The sequence below is a fragment of the Centropristis striata genome, chromosome 15 (genome assembly GCF_030273125.1).
Source record: "Centropristis striata isolate RG_2023a ecotype Rhode Island chromosome 15, C.striata_1.0, whole genome shotgun sequence".
Lineage (NCBI taxonomy): Eukaryota > Metazoa > Chordata > Actinopteri > Perciformes > Serranidae > Centropristis > Centropristis striata.
Genome location: NC_081531.1, coordinates 16,877,547 through 16,902,211, shown reverse-complemented (window position 1 = coordinate 16,902,211; position 24,665 = coordinate 16,877,547). Strand labels below are relative to the sequence as shown.

Sequence of the window (24,665 nt, the reverse complement as noted above, 5' to 3'; positions counted from 1 at the left end):
AATGGTCCACAGATGATGAATCACACTGACTATGGTGACCCCTTCCTCTAGCGCCACCACATTTGTATTTTTAAGTAAAATATCTTCACATCTTTCAGGGAGACCGTTGTGACATTTGTGCATTAATGTTCTGCTCACAATGAAGCATAATCACTTTGGTGATGCTGTTTCTCATCAACAGTTGAATATTTAATTACAGGACCAAGTTACATTAGTGACGAAAAAACGAACCTAAAATAACAACATCGAGTCTTGGTTTCACATAAGACACGTACACTTGAAGTCTTGATGCAGACTGGTGCAGACTTTGCCCAACATGGAATCGTGGGTAAAATGTTTTAGTGTGTCCTCCGTCTTGGTGCCTAGTCCATCCATATCTGATGGTAAGGGGCAGTTACAAAAGTCAGCATTAGCACAAATTAGCAGTGAAAATGGGTTGTAATGCAATGCATTCTATATTTTAGATGAAAATTGTTCAGTCCTGGAACACAACACCTCTCATCGGTAAAATTCACCATACAGCTAATTATCCAGTCTAAGATATAGGAAATAGTGAATGAAGGTCAACTTCTGTTAGGAACATTAAACACTTTTGTTCCGTTGGGTGTAATAAACTTTCCAGCATCAAGAAATCTATTTCTGCAACTGCGACCAAAATTTAATGTTCATCCATTAATGCATGATAAGCATTATTGGATTAAAGTGCTCATCAAATCACCATAAAATGTTGTAATCATCATGTAAATAGAATTTGATTGCAATATTTTTAATTATTTCAAATGACATTATTAGTTCTTCAAACCTCAGCTTGCTTATTATTATTTTTTATGGCATTACTGTTATTAGCTGACAACCTTATCAACGCTGTGCAAATATATATTCACAACAACAATGAAGGTAAGTAATATCAGGCAACTTCTAAGGGATTTGATGGAGACTTTTCTGTACAAAAGCCAAAAAAATATATTCACATAACAGCAACTTGATTAGCCACTTTCCAGGAACAACACTGTGAGGAAGGTCTTCACACACTCAGACAACACTGTTCATTTATTTTCTTAAATTTTAATTCAGCACCACCTGTCCATGTAGCACATATTTTTTTATCTGTTGCATTTCATTGTGACCTGCTACAATGCTAATATATATTACTCATGCTGCTGGGTTCATTGAGGCTGCATGTTTGCCTCCGCGCGGCAGCTGATTATGCAGAGAAAAACACTTGAAACAAACAGCATTGTGATGTCATGTCAGGGCTGCGTGTGCTTACATAGGGACTCGCCCTCTGCGTTTATTGAAGACAGATCCGCAGAGAGCAGCGCTGCCCCACACCAATAATTGACATTCATTATGAATGTAATGAAATGGCAGAGAGGAGTATAGATCTCCAGTCTGGAAAGTAAAAGTGAAGCTGTGTGTACTGTGTCTTTGTCCTTAGTGGCTTTCAATTCACAGCTGCCTTTCAGTCATTCATTATCTTTCCAGCATTAATACAATAAAATGAATCTTCTTTAACATACACTAATGTTGTCATGCATTGTGTTAATGTTAACAGAAAATGAGCACATTATAGGGCCTACAAATAAGTAAACAGACTGGATGCTGCACTCATTGGTCAAATAACATCAGCACAGTAAAATAAAGTTGGATTTTGCTTTAAAATGATGCTGCCATGAACAGAAAGTCATTTTTTTATTGTCTGAAATATACTAAAGCGAGAGAAAGAAGAAGACGAGAGATATTTCAGTCTTTTGAATCATACATGGCCGAACGCTTCCGAAAGCATAATTATCACATCATCGTCTGTCATGTTGATCGTGTCTGACAAAAGTCTTATGAACTCCTTCACTGCAGAGCTACCCGTGCTTTGCTTCAGTGCTGTGAGTCCCAAAAGAGCCAGCGGGAGCAGCTTTATAGTGAAGTGAAGATTTTTGTTGAGAATTGGATCCCTGTGATGGAGGATGATGGACTCCAGGTGGAAAATGACAGGTTTCACTGTTTTTAAGCCTTCTCTCAGCAACAAAGCGTTAACCTGAGCCCCACTTTATTCCACCTGCTCTGCTCTTCTCCTCTCAGGATTTCAGTGTGTGATGAGGACAAATTCCGACACAACGAGTTTATCGGGGAAACACGAATCCCCCTCAAGAAGCTGAAGCCCAACCAAATCAAAAACTTCAACAACTGCCTGGAGAAACAGCTACCTGTAAGTATGACGTGTCACACAGATATATATCAAGTTAATAATATCTTTACTCTCAACTCTTCTCTACAGTACTATTCATTAACATACACTTAATGCTACTTATATACTATATACACCTCAGTATATACTGTACCAATACTGTATTTCAGTGTATATTATACAATACTTCTTCAGTATATACACTACTATACTCCAGTATAAATATAATATACTTTCCTAGCCAATATTATCCACCAATGTAGGTATATGTCTGTACACTATACTCCAGTAAACACTGCTTTATACTACACACTACACAATATTCCAGTATATACGTGATATATATAGTATATAGTATATATGCCAAAGCTGTCCTAAATTATTTTTTTATGTTTTTGTAATGGTTAATAAACCAGTACCTAGAAGTTCTTTGACCCAAATGATATTTACAAATTTCTACAAAAAAAATGTAAAAATAGTAAAGCACATTATTATTTCTTGCATATAGTTATTTACTGGCATTCCTGAACAGAAAAATTAGATTTAGTGGTTGAATATTCTGCTTAATTAATCAATAATCTGCTTCTCAGAGAAGCACAGCGAGCCAGCTCCAATTTGAGAATAAAAAGATGAATTCAGTTTGTTATTTGCCAAATAAATAAGTATAACATTTTAAACAAGCTTTTAAAATATTTCTAAAATATTTATGTTTTCTCGTTTTCATGACAGGTGGTCTAATAAATTATACTATATAACTATACATTGCAATGCTAAATGATGATACTATAATATACTTTAACATATATACTATACTAGCATAGACAATCCTACAAGGTCAAATACATATATTAATATTTCATGTCAAATAAAATATTCTGGCATGTATTTTACATTTCATAGTTATGTCCTCTGTTTATTGGCTGCACGTTCATAAACAATATACTGCACAGTAGATAAAAGATTGAACCAATTAAAGTGTGGACTGTGAGTCTAGATTTATATTAAATATTAAACAAGAAACCAATCAGGCAATCATGGGAAGGGAGGATAAGTGCACTTGAGAATATGGCCATGATGAATTGCTCCATAGCTTATAGCCTTTTGTATTTGATGCAGAATATTATGTCAACATTTTATTGGCCTGGCTGCAGAGTGGTTTATATTACCCATATGCCATTTTTTTCACTAAGGGACACAACATTTCTAACAAAGCTTCAGATATTTCTGCCTTTTTATCCCTAAATGCCCAAGTAGTCACCAGGTATATTTCAACTTGGTTTCTTATGTAAATAATTACATGTGACTTCATTACACAATTTTCCTGGATTATCCTATTCATTAATTCCTCACAAGGATGCATGACGGGGGACGTCAAATCCCTTATTATAGTGTTCCATAGACAGTACATACAGAAAATAGACTGGGCTGCTAATATTGATTCGTTTTAATAAAATAATATTTAAATGAACAGTGTGTAATTGGGAGCTAATTGAAATACCCGGTAATACTAAACTGAGATAATACTACAGTCATGGAAACAACTATTAGACCACCCTTTTTCTTAAATTTCTTGTTCATTTTTAAGGCCTGGTACAACTAAAGGTACATTTTTATTATTATATTATTATTATACATTATTGGTTATTATCAAGAAAACCATTGAAAATGGCTAGATATAAGCTCTTAAAAATAAACTCTTACGAGCTATTTTTGTTGTTATTATATCTGTCCAAACAAATGTACCTTTAGTTGTACCAGGCATTAAAATGAACAAAAAATTGAAGAAAAAAAAGTCGTCTAATAATTTTTTCCATGACTGTATATACATATCATAACCTGCTTAAATCCTTCCAAAGATGCCGTACATCTCAACAAGTACATGCTTATAATGACCAGTGCAAACAAAAGTACACATAAGAATTTTATTTTAACCACATGATGGATTAGAGCATCAGGTTTGGAGCCCATGAGTGGGGTGCGGAAGTGGATTATGTGGTGAGAGAACATAGGAGTGGAGTGGAGTATCATTGAACTGTGATTGAATATGCTTTTCAAATTGCCTACAGTTTGTTTTTTTAAGAATACTGTGTAATTCTGGATCATCCATATTTGGAGTGTAGAGCACTGCCTTGTGTTTGGAGACACAAATTCCTGTTGCTCTCTCATATGCTTTGTTGTCTATGTGGGAGTGTGAAATAACATCCAAAAATACAAAATATGCTTGTGTATAACTGGTACAGAACAGCCACGGGGCAATCACCATTCTACATCCTGGTTTTGTCACAGTTTATTTAATGCAGGTACATGCTACACTTCCAAATTGACCGGATTTAAAATGTTGGTCTATAAAATCATTAGTGTTTATGTGGCAGTGGTGTAAATAAGAATATTTATAAGTTAGGGTTGTAATGTTAAACTCAACTTTCCCATACAACTAAAATTATCTTGTCCAGATTTTTGGATAAACAAACTAAGGCTTGGCCTGTGTTCCTAACTTGGAATTTACATGTTTTTTTTTCAAGGAATATCAGCATATCTACATTTTCCAGCAAAAGCTGAGATCTCCGGACACTCGCACTGTTTTTGTCTTGCCTGTTATCTTCTCCATTATTTGCGTTGAGCTGCGATGCAGGCCCGGGAGCTGATCACGACCCCTCAGCAAAGCTTTTGATTCCACCAGACGTGCAGGACTTTTCAGAAGTAGCTCTCCGCTACTAAGGAAGTCAAAATGCTGCCACATCTTTGATCTGAAATAGGATGGTGCATCATGTGGCCATGATGTTTCTAGTATCCCAACTATTTTTTCTCTCTTCTCTCAAATTTCTATTGTAGAATAGTGTATCGTGGTTAAACAGCCTGGGGAAATTTCGTCACATTCCCACTATGGTGAAGACAGGAAAATAACTTATTTTATTTTTAAGGATTTAAAAAAGATATACGGTCAGTGGTAATATCTGACTCACAAGTATTTTCATAATCTCCACCACAGAAAGCACATGCTGACGTGTTTCTGAATGAATCCATACCTTCACCGGAACTAAATGTGAAAATAGTTTAGAAAATTGAAGGCAGACCTGCTTCAGACTGTGGCTTCATACAGCTATCTATAGCAAGGAGTGGATGGATTTTCTCTATACATGCTCTTTAATTCATTTATAATTCATATTTTGCACTACCTTTTAGTAATCATAAATGTGGAGGAGACCATAACAACATCCAGTGGCTGTACAGCAGATGTTTACGTCAAACTCCATGATTGTTTTGTGTTATTTTTGTCTGTTCCGTCTCAGTTAGGTTGCTTTGCTATTTTGGACCACCCCGTCATATGTCTGAGAGTTTAAAGCACAGTTTGGCTATTTTCACATAGAAATGCTTCAAGGCAAAGTGACATCATGAATGTTGCTGGTGCCAGAGAGAATGAGCTCAAGGAAAAGAGTTTTCTGCTCTGCTTGTTCTGAAATAGCAGATAAGGAGTTCTGTCTCAGCACAGGATGTTTTGGATGCTGTGCTGGGGAGAATAGAGCACCGACCATTTAATAATCTCATCCAGCAGCCAGCAGGGTCCGTCCTATTGGTGGTCAGCCCGTACACTTTGGAACAGACCTGCCACAATAGTTACAGACATGCACAATGATGAGATGTAGCCCTAAAGTCTTAAAACTTTTGTACCATACAGTATGTATGCAATGCAAATCACCCAAATCCTTGTGAGCAATGGGAATTTATACTGCTGCTGAGGTTTACCAATGGCAGGCTTATAGCAAAACAGTCTAAATCCAGTGAGTCAGACTTGGATTCCTTCAGTGTTCATCGTTCAGTAGGTTTTTACCAGGAGCCAAATTATCTGCAGAGGTCTCCTCCTCTCCAAAATTAAACGGACCAGAATAAAACCAGTAAAAACACTGAATAAAGCAGTTTGACATTAAAATAAGTTATTCTCCGATGCAGTCCAGAGGGGCTGTAAGTCAAGCTGCTGCTAATCTGTGTTTAAAACCACCAAGGTCTAATCATGTATCATAGAAATGTGGCTTAAAACAGGACAAAATGACTATTCAGGACAGCTTCTGGCAGACAACCACAACATATGCAAAAAGGAGATATGACACCGTTGATTACTTTGATTAAAATTACAGAAACATTTGGCATGGTGACAACACAACTCAACAAACATAGGTCTGGTTGCTTTTAGAGATTTTGATGCAGAAAAGTTCACCCATGAATGAACTAACATGTGGCTGCGGGAACCAATTTATTCAAATTTATACTGAAGCATCAGGGAAGTGCCTCCACTGTCACTATACTGTAAATAGTTACCACCATAAAAACAAAAAAGTCTACACATGCTCACATAAAGGTCTTTGGAAGACAGAAGAGTTGTTTTTATGTTTTGGTAATCTCAAGGTAGCTGGGCAGCTGTGTCCTTGCAAACATTGTGACCATTCACCCGTTTCTATCTAATGGATATGTCTGCCAGCCTCAACTCTGGATCTGCCCTTAGCATTGGCACCAGCAGAAAGCAAGAGGGCCTGAACAGTGTAAGAGCCAGCAGCCTAATCTGCCAATGAATCTTGGATCAGTGTCTCTGTGCGGTACACTTCTCTATTCCCTCAGCCCAGCTGGACAATGAAAGGCTTAGCTGTAGCCGAGGTGGCCACAAATTTGTCGCTCACCCTGTTGCCGTTTTTGAGAAATGGCAGGTTTAATTCCTGTTTTTGGAATATCTCGTTGTCTCATTACAGTGCATGTAAACCAATGTTGTTGATTTGTCAGCCCTGGAAGCTCAGCGCCAGCAATAATGTTGTTACTGTGCTGAACTGTTGGAGAGGGCATGCAAAAGGATTATGGCCCATTAGTGGTGGGGTCTAAGAATGAGTGTGGAAGTTTGGACATTAGTGGTCCCCAGGGGATGATTCCTAATGACCCCTGAGCTTCTGTCTGACATCCCCATCAAGTTCAAATATTCTCTTAAAGAGATAGTAAACTCTGAACTAACACTGAGATGGACTAACCCAAAGTGGAAAAGTTTGCTGTCGTCTGATAAACTGATTTTGGAATACATGGGCACTGTGTTCTCTGGACTATAGAGGAAAAGGACCATCCAGGTTGTTACTTGGCAAAGTCAAAAGCCAGCATCTGTGATGGTATGGAGGTGTGTCCATGGTATCCTGGCCAACTTGCACATCTGTGATGCAGCATTAATGCTGAAAGGTATATACAGGATTTGGAGCAACATATGCTGCAATGCAGGGACAAACCTGATATTTTAGGAAGACAAAGACATATTCTGCATTCGTTACAACAGCATGGCTTATAAGAAAAAGAGTGCAGGTACTAGACTGGCCAGCCTGCAGTCCAGACCTGTCCCCATTGTGACGTATGATGAGGCAAATTGAACAATAACATTAGTTTGAAGATCTAATACTTTGTATTTCTAGAATTTTCTAGTTTTATTTATATTTTAGACCACATTGCAATTGGGGGGGGGGGGGGCTGTATCCATATAATGAAGGGTGGGCCGCACTCAGGATTCTATCATTCAATAGGTTTGATTATTTGTCTGGTAATACAGAAAAATATGTGTACTGCCTGATAGATGGTGAATTAATTTTATTTTTAAGAAGAAGAAGATTACTTTATTAATCCCACAGTGGGGAAATTCAACCTCTGCATTTAACCCATCCTTTTTTACACACAAGTGAACACACCATGCAAGGAGCAGTGGGCAGCACATTACTGCGCCCGGGGAGCTGTGCAGGGGGGTTGGTGCCTTGCTCAAGGGCACATCAAACCGGCGACTCTCCAGTTACAAGCCCGATTCCTAACCTCTAGGCCATGGACTGCGCTATTTTGTGACAATTTTCTGAGTGCGGCCCTCTTATTGTGCAGATGGCTATTGTCCATATGGTTCTGATGAAGTAGATGAAGTTTTTGATTGTTATACTTTTAATAGATAATTTAGAAGGTTTCTCCACAAATTTTAACATCTGTTTTTGCCTCTTTTTGTTGACATGAACATTTAATATGACCAATAAAAACCTCGGATTTGAGACCTCAGTTTTCAGAGGCTTTAAAGGGCAAAAATGCCAAATAAAAATACTTGAAATTTGCATTGCATATTGCTTTAATTTGAAAAGAAAGAAGAAACCAGAGCAATAATCTTGCCAAAAATTCCCGGTTAAGCCTCTGTTCTCTTATCTGATTTTACCTCCTCTGTTATTAGCACTGCTTTCTCTCTCCTCTCTGCATGGAATATGTTTGTGAGTGTGCAGACTGAATGCCAGTGCCCTGTAAGCCATGGTCTCTTTTCTTGCATCAGCACAATAGTCAGCGTGCCCCACTGTTCTCTGAGAGGTGTTGATCCGAGGGATCCTACCAGGACATTGGCAGGAGATGTGTTTTGGCCCAGCTTCCTGTTACACACATTTTCAGCCTCATATCCCAAACTACCCACGCATTGTTTCAGAGAGCTTTGCTAATGACACATGGCACAGAAAAAGACCTCTGCTCCTGTAAGCATGTCATGAGACGTCTGCTCCCATCAGCATGTCAGGCGATAGGCAAAGAGGGAGACACCTGTGGCAGTTAATTACAGGTTTTTCCACTTGGAACTGTATGTTAAGAAATTGGAATTGATTACTGGCTCAGCAACCCTGAACCAGTCAAAGGAAACCTCCCCTTTATCCTGGGATATCACCTGATCTTTTCCCTGGTAAAATCGCTGTTTCCCTGGTAACCCTAAGGGACTGAGTGATACCTGGAACCCAGTCAATACACTTGGAATATACTGCGATGTGTTGCTACCTCTGTGCTGCTTTTTTGTCAGGCTGTGGAGTTGAGAATAGAAAGAAGCAGACAGAGAGAGCGATGTATATCTCAGTCTGCAGCTACATTCATTTAGAACGATGTTCAGACAGTCACGTCGGAGGTGTCCGGTTATACTGTGCGTTAAATTCAATTAATGGACATCCTCCAGCCAATCTTAATTGAGTTTTCCCCCAGGCAATGGTACAATTAGCTGGGAAATGTTAAGCAAACACTACTGCACAGCGGTGTGTTTGTTTATGTAAGTAGATTTAATGTTTGAGCAGATTGATAGAAAGAGGAAAAGGAGGTTTGTAGAAGGAGGGAAAGAGAGCAGACGAAGTCTATGAAGAGCAGAGGCCGTGTAGTGGCATACAATTTGTGTGTGTTTTTATTTGTGATCAATGATGTTGCATGGTAATCAGTTGAGTCAGTCAATGTTTAACATGCATGACTGATCAGCGGTTTCTGCTCTGCCAGAAAACTCAAAAGGAAGAAGAAGAAGCTGTTCCTGCTGTCAGGCAGATTTCTTATCATGGCCAAAGTTGTCTGATCAGCAACCTATTTTTTATTGTTTTTTCTTTCTCGCACAATCTGTTCTTCTTCTAATGTTTACTGCCGGATTAGCCTACAGCATTACATTACACTGCCATCTTCTGACCAAAGAACGTTTATGCAGCTTTGTTTATTCGCTCTAAACCAGTTGATGGAAACGTCCCTAATTCACATTTTCTTTAATGCGACTTTCGATTTTAAGGGAAAATGCTGCTAATGCCAACAAAAAAATAATAATAATAAAGGCTATTCTTTTATATTTTCATGCTTTTTGCAATCAAAACGTAAAGATTTTCACAAGCCACAACTTTCCCCGGTAGTACCCGAGAGTATGACTAATTCCTGGAACATACGTATGCAAGTTTGCTACAGTAAATGGGACAAACCTTAGATACAACTTGACAACGGCAGATATGTCTAGTAAGTTCATGGGAACCCTTTGACTCAGCTGTTAAGCAGAAAGCTACGTTATGCCAGCAAGATTCAAAGTCGACAACATTTTGTATGGTTGTCAAACAGTAAATATAATTTGACAGTGTATTAAAATGAACAATTTTTCTTACCTAAACGACAGAATAGGTCCAAAAAAAATCCTGGTGAGGCGTTATAAAAGACAGTTTAAACATTAAGAGTGTGAAACTTTGTTGTTGCTGTTTGAAAGGCTTGTTTGTTTGTGTTAGATTTATGTTATTTGTTCCTGTCCCAGGGACTACAGATGAAATTTAGCTAGTAGCTAATTCTGGTACGGCTGAGAGCCATGCACTGTCCCTGTTAAATAAACAAATAAATAAATAAATGTACGTAAATGCAGTTAGTGAAGTAGTTACAGGGGTCACGTGACAGCCGCAAGTTCCGTAAAAAAAGTAAGTTATGTTCAAAAATGTGATTTACGTAACTTACATAAACAACGTAACTCAAGTTAAAATTTGTTTACTTTTGTTTTCACACGGGACATGAACCCTGCTCTCTTGGGTGTAAGTCCGCTGTTTGTTCGACCCAATCACCACCCCAACCTCCAACTGAACACAGGAATGCGCCATTTTAACTTTGCTTCAGCAAGATGGCGGTGGACGCATTGCAGCGGACGGTGAAATTCATAAATATAGCTCGTATTTCGCTGCCTGTACACACAACCTATATTGGTGTTTTTGAGGGGAGAACAGGCCGATTAAACTATAAGACTAGTTAGATATCTAGCCATGGCATTGTCCTCAAATCAATGTCAAGGTCTTCTCGAACAAATGTGTACCGTCAGCCGCAGCCTGAAGTAGGATGTAAGATGAGCCCTTTTCTGAAAGTACACTTTCAAAAGTATTTTTAGCAGTAAGTTCAGAGGGGCAGTGTACTTCTTGCAGCTTACGTGTTACAATCCACATACTGTGCCGTCAGAGGATGAGACATTGGAGGACTGCACTTTAGTGTTAGAAATAATTGCAATAAATTGTAAACGGAGGCTTTGAGTGCGTCCCTGTTGCTATGGTTACTACCAGTCAGCGTGTGGTGAACAGAGTAAATGGAACTATTTAGTCGGTGTCCATTTTCAGAAAATTAATGGACACCCTGCAGCCAATCAGAATTGAGTATTCACCTAGACCAGTGTATAATTATTGGTATGAATATTTTTTAATAGAGAGAGATGGCTATCCAAGCTGAATGGATGATATGCGAGTGTGAAATAGAAAAGAAGACACTGAGTGCTGTAAAGATATCTACACTTGACAGGTATGCCGACCTTGATATCATCCAGGCAGCCTGAGGTTTGTACATCCTCTCTCGCTTTCTGTCTTTTTGCTCTTGTATTCCTGTCAGCCTCTTGGTGAGTCACAGACTTCCCAGTGTACCACTTGTTAAAGGAAGACAGAGAGGCAGAGAACAATGGGATGTCCTAAACATGGATAAACAGTAGAAGAAGAGACAGGACTTAATGTATCTGACAGTGAACCGAGGCGGTAGTCGACAACATGTTGGCATGCCAGATGAAATGGATGCCGAGTCCACAAGTCCAGTGAGACGTCTTGTAAAAGTCATCTGTGATTCATGTAGAGAGCGTCAGGTCCCCGGAGATATCTGATTAGCATCCTGCTGTGGACACTGCTGGAAAGATTGTTGAGCATTGTCTCCTACACGCAGAACAAGACTCTGGCGGAGAGTTGTTTTTCATTTTGTTATTCTTATCCCGTTTGTGAATGTTTTGGGGCGGCATTGTTCAGCAGTGAATGTGTGAGCCAACAGTGGCTGAAATGAAGTCCACTGCTTGGTGGACTGTTGCAAAAAGGTACTTTGAAAAGGATTCACAGACTTGCACAATATTTTGTGGAAAGGTTGGAACATACTACTGTGACCAGCAGCTGTACAGCTCTGTCAGTCAATCCGTCCACAAAAAATTCCCCATCCTTTTGGCAGTCACAGTTTTCGCCCTAGATGGCTGAAATTTGGCATGTTACTCACATGTTGGTGAGGCTGTTTGTGTTTAAATGCATGAATGAGTAGATGCCTTTTTAACGTGATCGCACATTTGCAGTTGTTTCTATTTCTTTAAAACTCCAATAACTATGTTTTTTTGGATGGCAGATTCTTGATCCAAAACAGTGAAGTTATGCACCAGACAGTGAAACAATAAACTGAAACTCACTATAACATTATAACACAGATTTCTGTGATAACTCTCTGTAGGTTTATCACTGCAAGCAAGCTTTTCCGCGTTGTCCAATGAATTTCACATGGTCACTTTTTACTTATATATATTATAATAGCTGCAACGCCCTCATTTAATACTGGACCCCTTTAAAAAAATGATTATCATTTTTAGTAACTTGGAGACCAGAATATGGGGAAGAGGGTCCAGGTTGAAACATACAATACATCAGGAGATTTTTAAATCACTGATGTGTTTGTCAAGAAAAGAAGTTATTTAAACTATTTTCTTAAAAACAATATGTCCCTTAAGTTTAACTTTACAGCTTGGCTCCAGAGTGAAGTCATTTGTCATAAAGTTGACAGAAAAAAACTAATGAATATCAATTTGAAATGGCACAACCCAAATTGAAAGAACTCGCAGGTCCCAATTCCCACATTTCCACTGGTCTGTGCACTTTCAAGTAGCTCTTGATAAGCTTGAAGTTGTTAAGCCTCTGTGCATTTCCTTTGCTGATATGAATGGTCTTATACTGTATATGTGGTTAAATATAAATGCTGATGTACAGGGAAAGCTAAGTGCATATTCACGCAATCAGCAGCTGCGGAGTGTTTCTGGTAAATTGCATTTCTAAGTCATTGGGCACAGCAGTGAAAATAACAAAGCTTAAATAGATCTTTAAGGCCCTGGCTGTTTTTCTGTAAGTATGCATTTTTGTCTCTGGGGAGCTTCAAGGAAAAAACTAACCACTGACCATTAAGTAAGAAAGGACTCAATTGACTGATTAATGGTTGATAAGATTGTTGGTCTTTGACAAAGCATTGGACTTTAGTTTAATGTCTGGAAGTTGAACTGCAAGCTTAAAGATCTTGAAAATTTTACAGAATGAGCAGCTATTCAATCGTACAACTAACCAATCAATTAATTAATCACTTTACAGTATGCTACATTTCTATTCTACATGAAGTTTCATGCAATTCACTATAATGATAAAAGATCAAGTGTGGAGAAACTTAAAGGCATTAAAGGGGCGAGTAGAAATAAATGGCGGAATTATTGATAGCCTTATTTATTATTAATTATTGAACGTATGAATAACATAAAAGTTTGCAACAATCTTCTATTAGTTACAACAAACAGTGCTTTCCCTACGATTGTGGAATTCTTATGTGTACGTATTTGGCAGAGAGTATGTGGTTTGTTAGGTTTTTCAATAAAAAATATGCACTTTTCACATCATTTCAGACCATTATAATGTGTATAAAAATTACTGTAAAGCAGATAATAAATATACAACAGCCAAAAACTTAAACAGAACTTAGTAACGAAGTCAACAGAGAAATCAACTACAACTATTAGATCTAATCTTTATAATGGTAGGGGAAACCCTAAGTAAATCATTTAACTGTTCACACTAGGAATTAACTTGGCCACATCACCTTTAATATCAATTAAAACCAAACAGACAATGAATTCATTCAGCAGGACATGAACGTTTGGTTCTTCTGTTGAGTTTTGTGCTTCATCGTGCGTTGGGCTGGTGTGGTGTTTGGAGTGAAAAAAACAGGCAGACAGGTCATGTTTCAGTTCAGATGTTTATTCCGTCTCTGAATAACAGGGCAAATTAATTTTGATGAAGCTATTAACTCACCATCTACAGCGGAGGTGGCATCAATCAGCCAATCAGTGTTTGGCTGATTTTCAGGACACATAACTGTCAAGAAGCTGCTGAAAACTTTTTATGATGACAACTTACTTTGAAAAAAAGCTTAACAAAAAGAATTAGATGATTAAGTCAGTGAGGGTAATAATTTCCATTTCCAGGTAATAATATCGCTGTCTACTTGGATAAAAGGCATTCTGAAATTAAAGCTTTGGTTTAATTAAATGATGACGATGCCAGAAATTAAAAACACAAATGATGCTGGGCACAGGGGGAAGGGGGGGTAGACTTTTTTAATAAAGCTGGATATTACTTCTAAATATTGTCATTTTCACCACTGCAGGTCAACAAGACGGAAGACAAGTCCCTGGAGGAACGAGGACGCATCATGATTTCTCTAAAGTACAACACCCTGAAGTCTTGTCTCGTCGTGGGCATCATACGCTGCGCTCACCTCGCTGCCATGGACGCCAATGGCTTCTCTGACCCCTACGTCAAAACGTCAGTATGCAAACACATCGAAAACAGAAATTGGGGCTGTTAAATCATAATTTATACCAGCCCAGTCCTCTGACTGGCATTGTATATTTCTGCAAACCACAGATACGTTGATATGAAGTATTTTCTGCACTCTTTAGTGTCTGTATGAGATGCAGGACGGACGGGACACCGGGAGACCAATGTCAATTGTCAATAAACAGGTTGCCTTAAAATAACATTAACCTCAATATGTTAATATATCCAATTCTATGTCACCAACATAACTATATCCAGTAGTTGTATTTTGGAAATCTTTATTGAAACTTAACTTTTCCTAACTCTAACCAGGTAGTTTTGTTGCCTAAACATAACTAAGTAGCTTTTGTTTGATTTCCATGTTTAGAACTGCAACCCACTGTGTCACAAGTAGAGAATGAGAATGGTTTGCTTCAGTTGAGAAACACTGTTTCTGAAAACTGCAGATATGTTGCATATCAGACGAACAGCCAACATTTATTATTTATTCCTCTGGTGACGTAGTTGCTTTTCACAAGCATTAGCTGCAACAACTTCATGATGTGTTTTCATGCCACATTGTGATATAACCTTAAGGGATAATTCCTGTTTATATACAATATCTTCATTGTTTGTCCATCATTTCTGTCCATAAGACTGTAAGCGAGGTATGTTGCTCTGCAGTATCCACAACCAATTTTATAGATTTACTGTCATTGCCAAAAGTCAATATCTAACCTTTTGTTTGCATTAAAGCAAAACAATCAGGAGGTCAATAACACCATTAAGAATCAGCCTCCAGGCTTCATAAATATTGACACCAAATTTCCTGGCAAATTGGCTTTTAATTGTCACTATCTTATTGTCACTGCAGCGCGGGCAGTACATTCAGTTTAATGTATAATGCAAAACCATGTGTCATCTGGGAGGACTCTTGCTGGTGGGGAATTTGGGGAGCTCTGTGCACAGTGGCAGGGGAACAAGACCAGGTGCCATTAATCTACATGTTCTTCCCAGCTGATGGGAAAAAGTGACGGTTCAAAATCAGCAAAGTTTCCCTTTAAGCCAATCAAACATCTGATTTTATTTACTATGAAACAAGGATTTGTACTTTTAAAAGAGGTAAATTTACAGTAAACATGCTACAAAAACATCAGCGTCACGTCAGTTGAGTACTTCTGTTCCTCTGGAAAAACATTTCTCCTAAAAACACCGGATGCTCGTCATAATAATGCTGCTATTTTTAGTTGATGTACAAAACATTGTAGAAGTGCTGAAATGGATTAGCTGGCAGCGCTGATGTTTTAGCAGAAAAGAGGTAGACTACCTGTGATTATCAGCTGCAAGAAAGACACGCAGCACAAGAGGCCATCCACAGGGCTGCAATTTGAAGGAGAGTCCTATTTATCACACCTGAACATTTCCCAAGTCTTTCATCTGGCTGAGCAATGAAAGTGCAATTAATTTCCAACTCTGCTGTGCACACCACGGGAACAAAAGCGCGACTCATATCGGAGGAGAGGGGCTGGCAACAATTTTCCGACAGTTTGAGGTTGAGAAAATCTCCCTGAAGCTTGAAGGACACGCGAGCAGATAATAGATTCACTGACGAGCTCATGTGAGGGAATAAAGGAACTGTACACTGTCGGATAGACAGGGCTTCATGGTTTCTCTTCACTTCCACCAGCAGATGTCTAGCAAGAGTCAATCTGATGCATCAAGTCACAGCTGTTACCTGAACAGTAAATAGTTTGCTCCATTGTGCAGGTAATTTTCTTAAAGTGCATGTGCAGAATGAATGTAGATGTCGTCAATGACAAGTGCATTTCATCAAGTATAAAGGTACAGATATTTTGTAAAAAAAAAAAAGGTTTTATTGTGCAGCTGCTGAACAAAAGCATTTAAATTGCTGCAATTTACTCAATGATGTGAGATTTAAAACCATTGTATGGCACAATAGCATTGTTTGCATTCTAACGACCACTCTTAGCTTGTTCTGCCTGGGGGTCAGTAGTCCCATTACATGACAACAATTAGGTTCCCTGCAATATTCTCATCAACAACAATTTCAGCACCCTTTCCCCCTGGGGTAGGTTTGTGAGCAATAACCCACTTACCCTCCCTTTAAGTCTCCGTGTTACCTTGGAAAATTGAAGTCTGTGTGGGTCCAGTGAGCACGTAAAAGGAAAGAGGGATGAGACGAGCTACTGTAATTGCTTGCTGGATTGAAATATACCACCATCACAATGAGCATTATTGCCCAAAAACTATTACATTGCCAAATGGACAGAGGAAATACACAACATCCACCAGGCAGGGTTTCATATAAGTACAGCTTGCCTTTTGCATCATTTATGAAGGCTGGACAGGAGTAAAGGTCCAAAACACACACACATATTTACTAAGGTCACTTTTTGGAATATTACATAGACTTACAATTATTTCCTGAAGAATCGTAAGACTTCTTTTTAATGTTTTAAGTAACTCATTTATTGACTTAAGCCCAAACATTAAAGGCACTTAGCAGATGGTTTCAATTTTCAGTAATCTTGGGAGACTACTGTGTCACATACACACAACCTCACACAAGTATTACACCCTTTTTAGGTTTCCTTGTTCCATTTCCCCCTGCACACACATTCCTTTTTAAGCTGTAACTTCTTACCCATACTCAGAGTACATATTTGTCAGTGAAATAAAATCCTATTAGGAACCCTGAACCTAAATCTTAACCTAACATTATCCTTAACTGACCCAAAAATCATCGTTTTACCCACTGGTCTTCTGAAATGTGTCCCTAAAGTTGACCCAACATAGGAACCTACACACCATGCATTCATAACCACATAATGTCTGCACCCAGACTAACAGCAGCACTAATGATGTTTCCACTGACTCACAGACTGCAGTGAATGCAAACGGATTAGTAACTGCAATGCTACATCTTGTGGGAACACCAGCAACACCTCAACAAATCAAAATAAAGTAAACTTTTATTTATATTGCCTATTTCATAACATGACACGCAGTTGCCAGTTTAGTAGGTTTCCCTAAAAAAAACTCCTGCAATATATGCTACTTACTTAAAGTTTATAATGTTCTGGTTTCATTTTAATTATTGGTTCAACTTTATGGTCTATTACTACTGAGAAAAAAATGGCTGAAGACTTTTATTTTCATGACTATATTTTAAAGCCCCAGTCCAACAAGTGATACTTTCTGGTTTCAGTCTTTCTCAAACAGAGATTGGGGCTGTAGTTAACAGTCGAATGTAATCCATTACCACGGCCACCAGATTACATTGATTTTCCAAACCAGCTGAATGATACGGCACTAAATTTACTGTAAATCAGACGACAGATTTGCACAACAAACCGACTCCATCTCTCGCTCACATCCTTCTTTTGAGTCTCGTCCTCTGGCAACTTCGCGCCCAATGCAAGGTTGTCATAGTTATGACAGATGTTGAAAACAAAAGGAGAATACCTAGCCATCTTCATGAATGCCTCAGTTTAGTTTTGTACTTATTTAGTTTCTTTTGTTTTATACTTCATTCATTCTCACCCAGTGTCAGCTGAGTTTGGATAATGAATAAATATATAAATGTTTTATACTTATTTCTCATACATGTGTCTTTTTTTTTTTTTAACTTTATTATGTAGAGAAACTTGCCTTGCCTTATGGTCAATGGCTGTAGTCTGTTGTGCTGTAGAATTGCAATGCATTATACTGAGAGATGCTTCAGATACTTTGTTTGAAACCCATTTATATGAATCAGGGTAAACAAATAATGGAAACTCTCAGTATAACAAAAATCCAACAGTACAGCTAACTGCGTCCTACAAAATAAACATAAATGAAACATCTTTAAAACAGTTTAACAGGAAAAATGAATGAAACACTATAACAAAATAACTGTTGCATGGGACAACATTTTTTTTGGTTTTTGGCTAATAAACTAGAGATTGAGTGCATCCTTAGTAAACAGAAAATTCATCCTAAATAGAACAAGCAAAACAGCCTTTGGAAACCACAAAGATTAAAACATTCGACCAGAACAAACTCATAAAAACTCAATAATACTTGAGATTTATGGCGTAAAGAAACTACATAATGGCGTGGTGCAGCAGGAGTATCGACTGACTTTGGAAATGTGTTATTGTTATGAGTCGAGGTGTCTCCACCTCTGTAATCTCATCACAAAGACACTAAAATGAAATCTTGTTGATAAACTAGCCATGTATTGGACATCAATCTTGAGAGGTGACGACACAAAAGCATATAAGTATTACCCCCTGCAAAAAATGTTTTTAATAAAAGCACAGGTGGAGTCTATTAAAGTCAGATAATGTAGTAATGTAATGTAGTGTGAGTAATGTAATGCAGCTGTGTGGTTGGCTGTAGGGCAGTGCCACAGCGCCCTCTGCAGGACTGAACACAATAACAGCTGAGTGATATTGTTACAGTCAATATATGAGGATTTACATAGTGGATGGAGCTTTTAATACACCAGCATGATGTAGGCATTTAATGAATTAATCTGCAGGGATTGGTCGTATTTTCTAAAGCGCTGTGAAAGCTTTGAGGTATTAAGTCTTCCCTCCCTGCTCTGCTGTCCTACAGGTACCTGAAGCCTGACGAGAACAAAAAGTCAAAGCACAAGACTGCTGTGAAAAAGAAGACGCTCAATCCAGAGTTCAACGAGGTATAATCCACCACTATTGCGCTCAAACCTTGCAGCTCCAATTTCTTTTTATTTTCTTTCCCACTTTTTTTTTTTACCTCAGTTGCGTGTTTATCCGGGTGCTTTTATGTGCTGAGCAACCTCCATAACCCGGGGGCCTACAAAAGCTATTCCGAGAGGGCACGGCTGTCAGATCGAAAAGAGGCACATCTTTCTGAATTCATCACAAGATGACTTTTTCAGAGCAGCAGAACTAAAGCTGTCTCTGAATGTATGTGTCACAAAAGTCAGCCATAGACATAACTCAAGTGTCTTTTTATATGTTATCGAACTTCATTTCAAGATTGTTTTTTTACCGTCCTTGAAAACATGTTTAAAACGTGTCAGAATGATAATTGAGATCCATCACCATCATTTCAAGGGCCTATACACAACATTCAGAACAATAATTTAGCAGTAAACAACTATTTACTTTGTAAAGACAGAGTGGAGTAATTGCATCCTGATTAGAGAATGAAGTAGCACTTTCTCACTGTGTGTGTTTTAATGCATCTCTGTTCTTTGCAGACAACAAATAACAACAAATTGTTGTGGTAGCCGGTCTTGCCGTCCATGTATGTGCATGTTAGTGCATGTGAGTCCCTGTGTGTGTCCTGCTCTGTCCTCACTGTTGACATTTTTAGGACTGTTTGCGGTGGCCACAAACACAACTCCAAATTAATGCTCATCTGGCTCTGCGTTGGTTAGATGTCTAAATAGACAACTGTTTGCAGAAAACAAATCAACATTATAAGGTGATAATATGTCAGTGAATTGTTTACAGCTTGTTCCACAACCAAGTGGCCCATAATCCATTAAAGCAGAGTCTAAAAAGAGGGACCATAACATATTTTGACGATAATTTGAGGGCTGTGGAGGAAACAAGCCTGTAATCAGCCCTTATTATCATCAGTTAAATCTCACAGATGAACGCCTCTTTTGTAACCAAAGTGACTGATTGTAAATGCTGTTGAAATCATTAATGCATTTCTGAACTCCATGACTGTGTCTGAACTCAACACAGCCATGTTTTTGCCGTTTTTAAAGCCCCCTTGGTGCATCGTGGCACAGGGCAGCTTGACTCTGAAGTACCCGTGTGTATACAAGTGGACGGCCCTGGACAAACACTCAGGCAGGCCAGCGGCTTGACATTTCCTTTGACATTTTTTGCATCCATATCCTCCCATCACCTCTTGGCCTTTCTGTCAGAGACGAGCAATGGGGTCTTCCTCCGTATCAAGGCATTGATTTTCATTATGGTGAAGCAGCAACCTTGATTGAACTACAGATTGGAACAGAGAATAAACGTTCCTGCTTTACATGGTGCAAATGGATATCAGTAAATGCTCTTTTTGTTTAGGAAATGTCGGACCTTATTGATTATACTGTCGTTCTGTTAAAGTACCTCAGTATGCAGTGGTGGAGTCAGGCAGTCTGAGGGGCAGGGGGAAAAAATAAATGAAAAGGGCACCAATTGCATGTAGTGGGGCACCAGTAGCATGTAGTCCTGCGTCTTCTTTATTTTAGGGCACTTCATTTAGTCTCTAATGGAAGGGGTTCCTAGAGGGCACTTTATTATGTTTTATCTACATTGGGGGCATCCAAGAGGGCACTTCTGCAGTGTTTTTCTTCCCAAAAAAGAGTGGGCTTCAAGGGATCCCCTGAGTCCACCACTGAATTAAAGGGACACTGTGCATTCTGTAGTGAATTATGCCTTCAAAGAGAGAAAAGGTAACTACTGCACTGACATTAACTTGCATATTATTTTAGACACTGAAAAAACAAAAACTCAGGAAATATGTGAATCAATTTAGAAAATTAAGCAAATGTCAATTGCATTCAGGTTTGTAATGATAATTATATAAACCTAACACCATGCTGAGGAGTGTTTAATGGAAGCTAAATTGACTCTAATTTAACGCGACCTTTAAAGCGTCATTTTAGGTTTTATACTTGATCTGAAAACATTAATGTGTAATTGTGTGTGATCATACTAGAGAGAGGGGCTCTTAGTGTCTTATTCATTTCTTATTTTCTGTAGGAGTTCTGTTACGACATAAAATATGCAGACCTCACCAAAAAGACCTTGGAGGTGACCGTGTGGGACTACGACATCGGAAAGTCCAACGACTTCATAGGTAAGCACAGGTGAACCGTGCCAGCTCTGCTTTCATCACAGATGACGACAGCAGGTTAAAATAGCTTGACAGATATTCATCAGCATCAGCAGCACCGCTGGCCTTCTGTCCAGCTGAGTGTGCCATCTGCCCAGCCCTCTCTGAGGCTGGAGGCTGGGAAACAAACAAGCACTGAGCCATGCTGGGAACTGGCCCGCCTGCCATCATATACTCATGTCAATTTAGCCATGTAATAAAATGCTTTTAACACATTTAAATGAATACATTCAGGGGGGAAATATTTATTATCAGTAGCAGATTGTTTTGCCACAGTCTTATTTATCAGTTATAGCTGTTAACTGAACATTTTCACTATGTTTAAAGAAATTATACCAATTTAACAGTTGTTATTTCAGTAAGTGGCTATGTAGTTGGATGAAGCTGATATTTTATTCCTGTTGTTCCAACAAGGAGAAATAATGGTTTTCCAACTGGAGAATTGGCGTCATTAATTGATTATCTTGATAATCCTATAATGTTAGTGAATGGAAACAAGCATTCGCATTTTGCCTATTGTCTTGAAGTTAAAATTTGTGATACATATGGATAGAAACGTGAAAGGTGTTTAATGAGCACGAAACCCAAAACTATTATATAGATCTATGGTTCATAGATGTGGGGAGTGATTTAGAGCTGATCTGCTGTTATCCTGTTACTTACAGATATTTGCATATTAATGCAAAATCTCCTGAGCGAGCCAACACATTGACTGAAATGCAATCTTAGAACCAATCAGCTATTCTTGCTACTACTTTAGCTTTTTTTCTTCTTTTTTTAAAAACGTATCTGCATTCATAAAGCAACATATGAAACAACCCGGTTGCAGAATTTGTCTCTCAGTTCCAACTCAATTCTCACTCACTGAGGTGTTAATTAGACTGTAAGCAATGGAAGATGGATAAGGAAATCTTGCCCCCAGATGGTATATATATCGCCATCAGACTGATTGCCCTTTCACTATTTTTAAAATGTGGCACATCTAAATAAGCCTCCTACAAGTTCTGGTAGGAATTCAGCATATGACTGATACTCTCCTCTTTCCTTGTTCCAGGTGGTGTATCTCTGGGTATCAATGCAAATGGAGAAAGGCTCAAACACTGGTTTGACTGCCTTAAAAACAAGGACAAGAAAATTGAGCGCTGGCACACGTTGACCAATGAATTACCTGGTTCATTAAATGACTGAAGACTCACATTCTGTCATCCAACCTGTTGGCCCCCCCACCCCACCCCACCCCCGGCTGCACCAGATTGGACTCCTGCCTTCATTTTCCTAATCCCTCCTCCTCCCAAATCTTCTTCTCTGGATTTTGGCCACAGCGACCTGTGACACCTCTTTGGGAATATATTTCCTTACAACAGGGCTCAGTTAAAATATGCTTATGTTTTTGTTCACATGTACAATAGGGGTTGCACAGCTGCTCATTTATTTTTTCTTTAAAAGAGAAATATAATCAAGAAAATGAATCACAAGTATTGTTGGCTTACATTTAAAGCTTTATAACTTTGATTTCTTATCAGACCAGTGAAGACAAAATGAGCAAATGCTTTCATTGATGAGATCTCTTACAGCAGCTAAATGATTTACCAATGATTCACCAGTCCCCGACACAGCACAAACAAAGCCTTCATACGATCATCTTGGTGGTAGAATGAGTGGAGAATCTAACAAAGGATGTAGCAACATTTTACACTGTTGGAATATGCAGAAATGTTTAGTGGAATAGTTCTCATTTCGATAACTCAAGATGTTGCACTTTTATATGAATGTAAAACTGTGGGGTGGTGAAGGTCCTGTTGTCGTTGACCCCCCATGTAAATGGCTCCCACACAACGGACCAACTACAAGCAGTTTGTTTTAAAAAACTGGAGCTTTTATCCTTTACTTTGACTCATTGGGCCAGGTGAGAACAACGCCATGACTCCCCTTAAAATACTGTGCAAGTTAAGGCCTCAGTATGCTTTAAACAGACTGCCCAAGACTGTCCCCCAAGAAAAAACAACTTTAGCTTCAGTAAAAGTCCACACACAACATTTGGTTTGGTTCTGAATGACCACATTTGAATCCGGACTGGAAAGCATGCCGTCAAATCCTCCTCCTGGCTGCACCTGACCGCCTCCTTCATCCATCTCCAACAACTCTTTTGTCGTCATGTAGATGTGATGTATGGCTAAAATGGGAATAACAATGAACTGAAACTGTCTCTCCTTGAGAGCATTTGTGCATTTTGCATTTGTTGTCACAAACAAAACATTTTTTTTTTTTAAAAGTAGTTGTGAGAAGAATACACAAAGAGAGCGAAGAGGAATGTTTAAATGCTGCCTCAGGCTTTCAGACTCAAAACAGCCTTTACAACATATCAGTGGGCTGCACAGTCACAGCAATCACAAGATAAACATTAGAAATGTATCATTCACATTGTGGGGATGTGCTTTTACACTTGAAGAGGCATTACAGGCAAATTCATCATTTTTTGGAGTGATATCCATTAACGTTTTCACCCTATTCACCTGTAGCATCTCAGCCGAAGTGACAACTTTCACAAAAAAAGGAAAAATAGCAGGGCAACCCGACATTGTTATACCATAAGTAACTTGTTTGAAGTATACTGAGGCCTTCCCTTCTCTTCCAAGTAAACTGCAGTGCAGTTTGCTGGTGGTTAGCAGGTACAACAAACTTACCACCAACAACAAAAACCTAATTACTAAAGGTTATAAGGAGACAGATATTGGCACATGATAGCCATAACTACTTTGAGGATTTTTTGGAATTACAGGTAATCAAATATCTGTTCAATAATAAGCAAACTGTTTGACCAGTGAGATACAAAAACCTACTTTGTCTCCTCTAGATTTCTTACAGCAAGTATTAATGTAGTTACCGACTCCCTTTGTGTCTCTGCAAAGACTAATCAATATGAGAAAAAGCCAAGTCATAGCACCACTTTCTTTGACTACTCACTGATTTTTCAGTGCAACCCCTAACCTATAGAGCTGCCCAGTTTTGTGGTAATTCTGATGTCAAGGCTGAATACGTGTTTTGTCCATTCAGTTGTCCCATATATACTTCAAAATAGCTGGGGTCTTATTTAGTAGGGATGCACCGATTGTGAAATTCTGGGCCAATTCCAATGCTTAAAACAATTTGGCCAAAAGCGGACAGCAGCAGGGTTTTTTTTTTGTTTGTTTGTTTGCTTTATTCGCTTATTATCATATTTGTACTAGGGAAACAAAGAAATCTTCATGAAAAAAATATAACTGAACTGTCTTAAAAGGACTGTGTTCTCCCGAGTCTGGCCGCAAATAACTAAGACAATGTTTAGCTGGTGTAAAATTGACGGACATTAGACAAACATCGGCCACCATCAGTGAATGTCCTCTTATCAACAAGGTGCATCAGTTTTCGTTACAGAGTAAAAGCAACAGGTATCTAAA

The 24,665-nt window shown here is 38.6% G+C and overlaps 1 protein-coding gene across 1 annotated transcript in view; it reads left to right on the top strand.

The window, feature by feature from the left end:
- Positions 1–23,234, top strand: part of doc2b (double C2-like domains, beta) — a 130,163-nt gene extending 106,929 nt beyond the window's left edge. Inside the window, exons 5-9 of the mRNA XM_059351362.1 lie at positions 2,077–2,203; positions 14,180–14,337; positions 18,955–19,036; positions 21,096–21,192; positions 22,283–23,234. Of these exons, the coding sequence (XP_059207345.1) occupies positions 2,077–2,203; positions 14,180–14,337; positions 18,955–19,036; positions 21,096–21,192; positions 22,283–22,416 (598 nt within the window). The 3' untranslated portion in view covers positions 22,417–23,234. The remainder of the gene's footprint in view (positions 1–2,076; positions 2,204–14,179; positions 14,338–18,954; positions 19,037–21,095; positions 21,193–22,282) is intronic.
- The last annotated feature ends 1,431 nt before the right edge of the window (positions 23,235–24,665 follow it).